This window comes from Antennarius striatus, chromosome 2, assembly GCF_040054535.1.
Source record: "Antennarius striatus isolate MH-2024 chromosome 2, ASM4005453v1, whole genome shotgun sequence".
NCBI classification, from domain to species: Eukaryota; Metazoa; Chordata; class Actinopteri; order Lophiiformes; family Antennariidae; genus Antennarius; species Antennarius striatus.
The window spans coordinates 15,916,464-15,927,237 of NC_090777.1; the positions used below are offsets into that span (position 1 = coordinate 15,916,464).

Sequence of the window (10,774 nt, forward strand, 5' to 3'; positions counted from 1 at the left end):
CAGAAGTACTCCGATGATCCCGCGATAGTGGCATGTATCCGGGAGGGTGATGAGGGGGGGTACAGGGCATTGGTGGCTGACTTCGTAGAATGGTGCCAACAGAAACAGCTCCAGCTCAACGTCTCCAAGACAAAGGAGATGGTGCTGGATTTCCGGCTGGCACCTCCCTCTCCACAGCCAGTGATCGAGGGCAGTGAGGTGGAGGTGGTAGAAAACTATAAGTACCTGGGACTGCAGCTAGACAGCAGACTGGACTGGTCACTCAACTCGAACTGTGTATACAAGAAGGGGCAGAGCAGGATGTACTTCCTGAGGAGGCTGGCCTCCTTCAACATCTGTCCTAAGCTCCTTCTCATGTTCGATCAGTCCGTAGTCTCCAGTGTGCTGTCATACGCCATTGTGTGTTGGGGTGGGGGGGCCAGGAAAAGAGATATGGACCGTCTGAACAGACTCATCCGCAGAGCAGGCTCAGTGGTCGGGCTGAGCCTGGACTCTGTGGAGACGCTTCTGGAGAGCAGGACCATGTCTAAAATTAAGGCCATCATGAACAACACCAGCCACCCCCTACACACCACCTTCTCCCAGCAGAGAAGCACCTTCAGCGGTAGACTGCTGTCACACATCGCTTCCACAGGCTGAGGTCCTCCTTCGTGCCCCGTGCCATCAGGGGGTACAATGACTCTCAGGAGGAGCGGAGGGGAGGTGGCAAGGTCAGCACGGGGTTGAATGGATTTAATTTAATTTAATTTTATACTGTTATATTTTAATTTTATACTGTTTATATTTTAATTTTATACTGTTTATATTTTAATTTAATACTGTTATATATATTTTTAATTTTATACTGTTTATATTTTAGTTATAGTTTAGTATATAAGTCCTGTTAGTGCTGCATGTGTCTGTTAGTGTAGTGCATGTCTTGTGGTATGTCCTGTGATGTCAGTGTTTCTTTTTCTCCTGGTGTTTATCCAGTATTATTAGTCATGTAATGCCTGAGCAGTGGATATATGCAATTTCCTCCGGGATTAATAAAGTATCTAAAATGTTTTTAATGTTGTTAACAGATTTATCAGTAGAGCATCCACAAGTGATCAATACTTATCTACGCTCTTTAAGAGAGTAGAATAGAAATGCATAATCTTTTTTTTTTAAATACCGTGAATAAAAATATTAACACTTCTCAGATTGTCATAGTAGAATTAAAAGCTATTTCAAAATAACATACAGCAATGTATTCTTATTCTGTATAAGTATATATAATGAGCTCTCAAGCCACTGGCGATAAAAACTTTCATACATGATTCAAATATGCTCAAAATCCCATGTTTCAATGTGACTGCTTGGTAGATACTGTAGTTTTATGTTATGCCTTTTTAGGAAATGCTGTGACGTCAGCATCTCTGAAACGTTCATCGGCACTTGTTCAATGTCTCGGTGACTAAATATTTTATCCACGTCATGTTAGAAAGTTTTCTCCTATGTTCGATTTTTTTTTTGTCTTTGACAGTTTCCAATTGTGTACGTCAAATTGGATCCCGTTTATTTTTATAGCAGTCAAGAAAACGTCTGAAACCCCGCACCAGCGCCGCCCATCTCATGACGCCATTCCTTCCCCTTGATCCTCCAATGTTCCAATCCTACTATGATAACACCATATTCCGCGTCACTCTGCCTCTAATTGGCTCACCTTGATATGCTTACTCAAAGGCTAACCAATTATCATCCTTTAAGGCTCGAGATAACCAATCCAACACAATCACTACAAACCAGCCAATCAGAGGCAGAGTACAGTGAGACTTGCCTTCACCGTAGTGCGACTCGAACTTTGGCTTCCGGTTTCCGGTCTTGGCTGTGAGCAGAATTAGCTGTAGCACGTTAGCCTGTAGCAGCTGTCTGTGGCAGTCAGTCAGTCAGTCGGTCAGAGAGCTGCCGCTCTTCTAATCATTATCCGCTTCTCGCTTAGAAACCGTGGACGGGTTGTTGCTTCGGGAGCCAACTGCTTCACCTCCGCGGGCTGCCTACAGTCAAACCTTGTTGCCCTCGCTGTCACGACAGGAAGAAGCCCTAGGACATGGCCAGAGCAGAACAAGTCCTGGTGCTAGAGCCACAACACGAACTGAAATTCAGAGGTAACGCTGAGGCACTGGGCAGGGCCGATGTTTAGGTAGCTGACCAAGAATCAGTGAACCATGGCGGCCGTATTGATATCTGCACCAGTCAACATTTGCTAATATGTGGTCGAGTGTAGCCGCCCCATTTAAATTGAAGGCAGATGGAAATTACAGGTAAAACAATGTGTGCGACGGCACCGACTAGCTAGCTAGGTCGCGCTCAGCTAATGACTCTAGCGAAGCAAACTGCTGTCTTTGCAGCGTCAGGGCAGGCCGCCATCCCGTCCGCTCACGTTAATGCACTAATTTGCTTCCAATGCTTCGTCTTTTGTTCTTTCATAGCATTTGTGACAGTTACACGGTTCATAACACTAATTGATATACCATCTTCCTGACGATGCTGTTGCTAACAATCTGTCAAAAAAAAGTGACTATTCTAGCATTTTCTACCACCAGGGTCGTCATTGCTTAATGTTTGCCTTATTAATTCTTATTTCACAATTTTGTAAGCTAGTAGGCTTTAGTCAAGAGCTTTATCTTGCGCGCTCACTGTGCGACCTGAATTCCTGAACAGCTTTTCTATTTTCAGGGTGAACGGCTCTGGAAATACAGCCTGAGCATGTGCACTTTGGGATAAGGGATATATACTGAGATAATTGGAATTGAGTGTGATATCTCTGCTGAAATGAATCAAATGATCGTCCAAGATGATGGGATCACTCAATAATGAGTTTGATTTTTGCAGAGTTGTGGATGCAACCCTAACCCAGCAAAATGTGTGAAGTTGGTTCGATTAGTCCCAAGATTACAGTGAGATTATGATTCAACACGTTTCTAAAACCTATTTGTTTAAAAAAGTCAAATGTTCCATTTTGAATTCATTATATGTGACCAAATGGTCTCTTCAGTGCCTTTTGTGAAGGTGTTGTACAAGTAAAACCAACATTGTACATTAGGTTTATTGCGACATACAATTTTTATCAGCTTTTCCAATAACTAAGTCAAACATAGCTCATGACAACAGATTTAACATTAGGAGCACATAATGCTACTACCTCTATGGTCTCCAAGATTTTCAATCTGTCAAGATATCTAAAATGTTTTAAGACCGTTTTTCCAACCTTCATAGGCCTCATATAAATGTACAATCATGAATATTACTTTTTCAGTGCAAGAGAACTGAAGAAACATTGATAAAATAAACAGCAAGATAAAAATGTAATTAACACAAAAAGGACCATTTGTACAGTTCTGTTACTGAAATGTGTTGTTTGGGTGTGGTATTTTGTCAAGGGCCCTACTTGAACTCCACCGCCATCTCAAAAGTACAAGAAGTCAGCTACAGTATGCTTGAGTCTATTTTGTGAACCAGTGCAACAAAATTGTGAACTGTAAGAACTGTGGATCAACATCATGTCTAAAGGAGAAAGAATGAAGAATATGATGAAGAGAACTGCAGTAAGACATGTCTGATGGTTTGCGATGTTCTTGGTCTGCTTTGCATCCTTAGCAACTGTAAACCTGTTTCATGTAGTCAAATGGATTCCAGCAACTGTCAGAAACCCTAGAAGAAGTCATCTGTCAAACTACATGTAACTTGAAACGTGGGCCTCATTGGACAATCATCAAATACAGTGATCTTAAGACCTCAAAGTTCACCAAGGCTGCCTCTCAGAAGTAGTCCTGGATCGTCTCTGAGAGGCCATCACATTCTCTTGATTGCGTCTTAGAGAAACCTCTGGTGGCAGTCTAAGAAGGTGGTGGCCACACATAAAGGCCAAAACATGACATATTGGAAAACTTCTGTAGAAGAGAGTGTTTAAATTCCACATGAAAACTGCCAGAGGCCTGGTCTGGTTATGCAGCATGTTTGCAGGTGATCATTGCTGCAAATGGTGCTCAGCTTTGTGCAATTAAGTGTTTGACTTAAAAACATACTCGGTTATTGAAGTAAGCCTAATTGCAATAAGATGAGCGTTGAATAAGTTTGCTTCTAACACCAAATGTCACACATTCAACAAAACAAAATTAGAGCTTTTATTCCCATCTAGTAACTTTTGTAGAGCACGTAGATTTTTGGCTTGGAGTACGTCATGAATAATAAAGTGCACACTTAACAGCTCTTTCTGCTCTTTTAATGTTTAATGTGAAGTAGTTGTGTCAGACTGTACTTTGAAAACACTGCACATATTCTTGCAGACACAAAACTTATAAGTTCAGGTCTGTGTTTGAACAGAAGGGGGGTCTCAGCTATGTGCACAAACAGATACACCCTGTTTCTCTGTGTCCTCAGGTCCATTTACAGATGTTGTCACTGCCACTCTGAAGCTCACCAACCCCACAGATAGAAATGTGTGCTTCAAAGTCAAGACAACTGCACCTCGGAGATACTGTGTGCGCCCTAACAGTGGCGTCATTGATGCTGGAACCTCCGTCGTTGTCTCTGGTTTGTAAGATGTTTATCTTATCTGTAAATATTCATGAAAACCTCAGAGATTTTCCACTTGTCAAAAAGAGCTGAGTGGTGTTGACACAGATGTATTTTAATTCGATTTTATCAGTTGCTTTTCAACAGTATGTCTAAATTAAAACCAACCCATCTGAGCAAAATAAATATTTCTGGATATAATGATGGCAAATGAGGCTTTTATTGTGAGCTTCATCAAACAAAACCACTAAAATGAAACTGGAAATGTACACAATTTTGCTGTTATTCAATTTTTATGAGAAGAGGAGTCCATAATAAGTAATGATGAAAATCCTTGAAAGTGGGCATGTGATTAAATTGGAATACTTTATAGGGCCATAAAAGTAAAAGTCAACTGGATTTCTCACTTTTCAAATTTTTGCAGGCAGGTCACGTTTCTCTAGAAGTGGGAGACTTAAGTCACGTGACTCAATTTGAGCCAGAAAAGTCCGACTGGTGCAATTTTTCAAGTCTACAGTCCTTTTTATCTGGATTGTTTTCTGTGGCTTTTTCATGTTAAAGCATCTTTGAAATAAAGTTCTATATGCTGATATATGCAATTTCCGGGATTAATAAAGTATCTATCTATCATTCTGCACAGCTGTTTTAGTCTCATGTCCTAATGAGGAATTATTTTATCTTTATTATGCAGTTGACAGTGGGGGGGGGGTGTCACACATGGTAATTGCCCAGTGTAACTCAGACACTCTACCTGCCTTGTGTCTTCTAAATGATTTACCTGAGTCAGCTCATCAGAATTTGACTGGGATCTGACTTACATGGCCTGAGGATGATGTGTCAGTTTTTTACGTGCTTGATTTTCTCACATTAATCTGTGAAACAAGACCCACAATCCCTGAAAGGCAGTTATAATACCTTGATATTTTTTTTTCTGCTTCAGTAAATCAGCTCAGTTTCTGCCTGACTGTGATAGAAATAAAACCAACCAAACTGGATTTTCTTCAGTAGGAACGTGACTGCTCTTAAGTATGTAACTCTATTATATTAACCCCTAAGAGACTGATAAGTGATTAATCACCGGCTAAAAAAATGTTGAACAACTAGTGACCATTAGGAATAAGCAGGTCATGGTCTAATCGTGATTCTAACCACTGTTAATGATCTTTTGTTTGTTATGTAAAAGTGGCTGTTGGATACCTGACTCTACATTTTGTTGTTTTTGTTTACAGTTATGCTGCAGCCTTTTGAATATGATCCCAATGAAAAGAGTAAACACAAATTCATGGTGCAGTCCATGCTGGCTCCATTTGACATGACCGACATGGAAGGAGTTGTGAGTACCAGAGCATCAGATGTGGTTTGGAGTTATATATCTGTATATGTGTTTTACTGTTATAGTGCACACAGTAGTGTGTATTTATGCACACCTAGCCCAAAAATGCAAAACATATATTCATAAATATATTGAGATCATGCAGTATGTACAGTGTTCATTAATGTACCTTGCATAAAAACGTGAGCCATATCGTACAACACAGTTAACTGAAAATTTCTTGTCATGTCCTGGGTTCACTCTGATAACTTGGACTAAATGGCATTAGCTAGGGATAAATAGTCCGGGCAGTAGCTGCTGACAGCCAGCCTCAAACACACTTCCAAATGATCAGTCATGGTGGAAAGGTACTTGGACTTAACAGCTACTGACCATTATTTAGGTGCTTGTATTCTGCATGTCCAGCTACGTGGAAAAACGCCTTAATCTCCAGAGGTCTTGAAATCTTGGCAGGAACTTCCCTTGCCTGAGCCATCTCACATCAATGTGTAGCAACAACTCAGTGGTCGCAGTCAACCTTCTCCAGATGTTCACGGAACAGCCGTCTGTGTAGAGATCTGGCACCAATGGAACAAGGGATCTTCATTGCCACATCCATGATTATTTTCATATTGAGTATTTTAGCTCAAACGAAGGGCTAAAAATTGTAGGTAATTCGGCAGCTAACGTTGTTGTTGCTGGCCTAGTAATGTCTGCACATGTGCGGTGACCTAAGTTCAAGAAAAAGTCAGATGTCATCTGTATGTCAGTCATGCTAGCACACATCTTTTACTGTCATGCAATCTAACAAAACTACTGTCAAATGGTAATCACCCAGTGGGAGTTGTGATTGACCGACTAATCACGATTGACCTATTGAGCAGCCCTGGCTTACACATTGTTTTTCTTGTTGTCCAACACTGGAGACATCTGTCTGCCTAAAACATGTGATGGTTAAGAATCCCAATGCAAGCTTACATTGTATGTGTGTGTGTGTTCCCCTTGTTTCCTCATCAACAGTGGAAGGAAGCAAAGCCGGAGGAACTGATGGATTCGAAGTTGAGATGTACATTTGAGATGCCCCTAGAAAATGACAAAACCGTAAGTTCTTTAGTTACCTTTCATCTGGATTGTCATGCAAATGTAAAAATCACATCCCTTCAGATGAACAGACTTTGAAATGCTGCACATGTATTAAACAGATTTGTATAAATACAGGGTGATAATGGCCCATTTGGAAAGAATCATATCACATTCATCTACATGGAATGTTTCATCATAGTTACCCCTTCCTCAGTATTTTTTGTCTCCATAGTCATCAGCATAACATCACACACTCATTAAATGGTTTGATTCACTTATGATTTGTTTGTACTTCCATCTCACTCCACATCGTCTCTCCATATCACTTTACCCCGTTCTTCCTCCCTCTCTCCTCTCACCCCACTTTGTTCCTCCGCCCTCACTCTCTCCACAGCATGAGAGTGAAAGCATCAAAACTGTGTCTTCCTCTGCCTCCTCTGTTAAGAATGAGCATACCATGCTGCCCAAGTCGTCCAGCGCCTCTCTGGATGACGGAGAGGTGAAGAAGATCATGGAAGAGTGCAAGCGACTGCAAATGGAGGTGCAGAGACTACGTGAAGAAAATAAACAGATCAGGGTGAGAGGAACAAATATAACAAGACAAACTGTCTGCTCTTCCTTTCAACCTTGTATTTTGTAATCAATAGCACTAAATTTCTCTTAAAGCCCGCATTAAATTCAAGTGTGAATTAATACTGTAGGGAAGACTAACTGCAGAAAATGTATCCTTATGAGTTCTCATTACTGTCCTGCAAGCAGGGGCCCTGACCAAACCTCCCTGTGTACTCGCAAAGGCACAATACATTCATAGTCATAGTCAACTTTATTGTCAAATGTACCAAATATGCATGACATACAGCACAGATGAAATTAGTCCTCTCAGATCCACAGACAGTAAAAAAACACGAAAGAACCGCTCTAGCTGGCCCTGTTCACTCACTGAACAAGCTGTTTTGACATGACCCATCCGTTCAGTTATTGTGCTCCACAATTCTGTATAAATGTCACAAAAGTTTGATAGACGGTTGTTGTTTCTAGTAGCCGTGGGGTAGAACTGATGTCGGCATAAAAGGAGCGAGCTATTGAGGTGACAGGACAGGGCGGTGACATTTTGACATTGTGTTGTGCGGTGCCTGTAATTTCTGAAAGTCGTATAACAAAGCTTAGCAGATAGCAGGTAACTCAAGAAAGTCAACTGAAAATGTCCACATATTGTGGAGAAAGTACGCAGTCCAGGAGTGCCTTACCTAACAGAGTTTGAGATCTTCCACCGTGTGAGTGGGAGATTAAATTATGTTTTGCCATTTTTATTGTTATTTACAAAGTACTGCTCAATGTGCATGTGAAACGTCATACTAGACTCCGACACCCTGCTCATATGGCACCTGCACATATGGAACTCCAGCATGCTATTTCAAATCACACACACTGAAGCATCAGTCATTGAGTTGTTCTCTATATGCAAAGGTGGTGTAGAGGCAAATTTTGCTTGAAGTTTTGTTGCATGATGTCTTTGTAAAAAGCCCCACAGTTTGATTACTAACAAAGGTTGTGTTGTTTCAATCCTGTCGTTCTTCCCCACTAAATGCACATATGTCAAATATGTGTGTATTTGTTTGTGTGTGTATACATATATTATCACACACACACAGTGCACCGTCGGTCTTTGCCGTCAATGCGTTCCAGGAACCACACGCGATTGAGGAATTTGCGATTGAGATCGCAATCTATTTCTTATTGTTTACGTTAATTTAAACGTTTATGACCCCCATACTGATATTAAACCACCTTCTGTCTGTCTCACCTTTTTCCCACACACTGATACTGTTTAAAGCACTTTTGTGTGTCTGATCGCACTTCTGGATGCCATCAGCCAATAGAATGCGCGTACAGTATCACGTGTCTGCCTACCCAAAATCCGCGATGAGGTGGAGTCGTAATCGTTGATGCGCGAGGGCGTACTGTATATAAATCCAGTAAGATAATGTGTTCACTGTGTGTATTTATGTCACATAAAGCTTGATTTTCCCACATTGCCCAGCACAAAGATAAATTATGTAGCTAACATTAGCCTTGTTATGTATTTCAGTGGCACATAAATACCCAGGCGTAAGTGCATTGTAGGTAAGACTGCTAAAAATATCACTGAACAAACGATACAATGAAACCGGTAGGTGTAATAACCAGGAGGCGCTATAGGAGGTGCATTCACAGGTCATGGTGGGTCAGTGATGAGATACAGCAGATTAGTGTTCGTGTGCTGAGCTCTTCTGCCTGCTTCTCTGACTCCACCTTCTTTTTAATGCCAGGATGATGACGGACTGCGGAAGAGAAAGGTCGCCTCAGTGGCTGCTTCTCACTCATCTACCATGGTGACCTCGTCCATGAGAGATGAAGGCCTGAGCACCCGAGTCCTGGCGCTCTGTGTTCTCTTCTTTGTCATTGGAGTCATCTTTGGAAAGCTGGCCCTGTAGAGACACAGACAGACAGAGCACAGTGACAGACGGACGGCGTGCTCAGGAGGACACTGTTAACGTCAGCAACAGTGATGTCTTCTGGGTTTATGTTGTTTTTCTTTTTTTTTTTTACACTTTTGGCAATATTATGTTTGTCTGGATGGAAAATAGTTTAATGTTAAAAGAAAACAAAAGGAAGTAATCCCATGAGTGCAAGCATTGTTGTCACTTTTTTTTGTGAAATACTCACTACTTCTGATCTGTTCATTCCGTCCATCCCCCCTTCCGAAATGATCTTCCACAACTTGCAACTTGTAAAAGTGTCTTCATGCTGGTCAGATGTCTAAAGTCTTTCATTGATTCTCAATCAATTCCTTAGCTTCCTTCCTCGTTCACGTTGTCTGTAAGAAGGATGTAACGTTCCTGCTCTGATAAATCTATCTTCCAATTATTACTGATAATCTGCTCACAGAGGTGAACAGAACTGATCAGTGAAAGGCTTTTATTAAAAAAAATTTCCATGTATTGTCTTTGTAATTGTATGCAGTTAAAAATTTGAGCCAGTAGAAGCCGTGTGTGTGTGCGTGTGTGTGTGTGTGTGTGTGTGTCTTCTGCAGGAGGCCTGATTTGATTGTGTGGATGTTTTTATGTGGAGGACACCATAAATAATAAAATTACAGTTTGAGAGGGGTGGTTTGGAAATAAAACTGATCTGAACAGACTTCCTGTATGCAACAGAAAACTTGAGTTTTTGTTGAGAATCAGACTAAACATTCTGACCAGCTGAATTGCTGTTCAGAACACAAGCAGAAAGGAAAACTATAAATCAAATTTTTGGCCATTTGTAAAAATAAAACTTGGCAAAAATCTATTAAGATTAAGAATCTAAGCTGCTAAGTGATGTAGTTCAGTTATACCGCTTTAAATCCCTTCCCCCTTCATGCAGTGATCTTATGCAAAGCTGACCCAAACATCATCACTGGATTACATTCAATATGTAATTGTGCTTTTGGCCACCTTTAATTTTGCCCACAGAATATTGTATTTGCTTCCTCGAGTGTATAACAGCAAATGTTTGCTTCTTTCTACTTATGTAGCCATGATGCTTCTGTTGTGTATAATATTCAGATGCACTATAATAAGTGTCCACTCTACAGTTTGCATGAAATGATCTGGGTTGATTATAATTATTTTGTGTGTTGAAGTTAAAATTGGCAAAAAAAAAAAAATCCAAAGGGACCACGTTCAGCCTGATTTATTAGTTTGTGTGTTTCTTTCACTTCGGTTATCTTTTTGTTTCCTGTTAGGCGCTCGTGGTTGTGAGCTAACAGACAACACAGCTGTATTATCCCGACTATCATATGATCATCAGGGCAGTTTTTTG

General features: G+C 40.8%; 1 protein-coding gene across 2 annotated transcripts; it reads left to right on the forward strand.

Annotated features, from left to right (window-relative positions):
- Positions 1–1,850: 1,850 nt before the first annotated feature.
- Positions 1,851–10,111, forward strand: LOC137612538 (vesicle-associated membrane protein-associated protein B/C-like). 2 transcript variants are annotated; one of them, XM_068341112.1, is made up of 6 exons: positions 1,851–2,129; positions 4,405–4,557; positions 5,769–5,872; positions 6,872–6,952; positions 7,329–7,511; positions 9,244–10,111. In XM_068341112.1, exons 1-6 carry the CDS (start codon positions 2,072–2,074, stop codon positions 9,406–9,408), a joined length of 744 nt encoding a protein of 247 aa, XP_068197213.1. In that variant the 5' UTR covers positions 1,851–2,071; the 3' UTR covers positions 9,409–10,111. The 2 variants fall into 2 exon arrangements, with proteins under 2 accessions (XP_068197213.1, XP_068197222.1); XM_068341121.1 differs by having other exon boundaries at positions 7,380–7,511.
- The last annotated feature ends 663 nt before the right edge of the window (positions 10,112–10,774 follow it).

Bases quoted from the DNA above. Each gene is read 5' to 3' on its own strand.
- LOC137612538 (XM_068341112.1), top strand. From the start codon at position 2,072: ATGGCCAGAGCAGAACAAGTCCTGGTGCTAGAGCCACAACACGAACTG. The intron at 2,130-4,404 runs GTAACGCTGAGG...CTGTGTCCTCAG, and splicing joins ACACGAACTGAAATTCAGAG to GTCCATTTACAGATGTTGTC. The intron at 7,512-9,243 runs GTGAGAGGAACA...TTTTAATGCCAG, and splicing joins AAGAAAATAAACAGATCAGG to GATGATGACGGACTGCGGAA.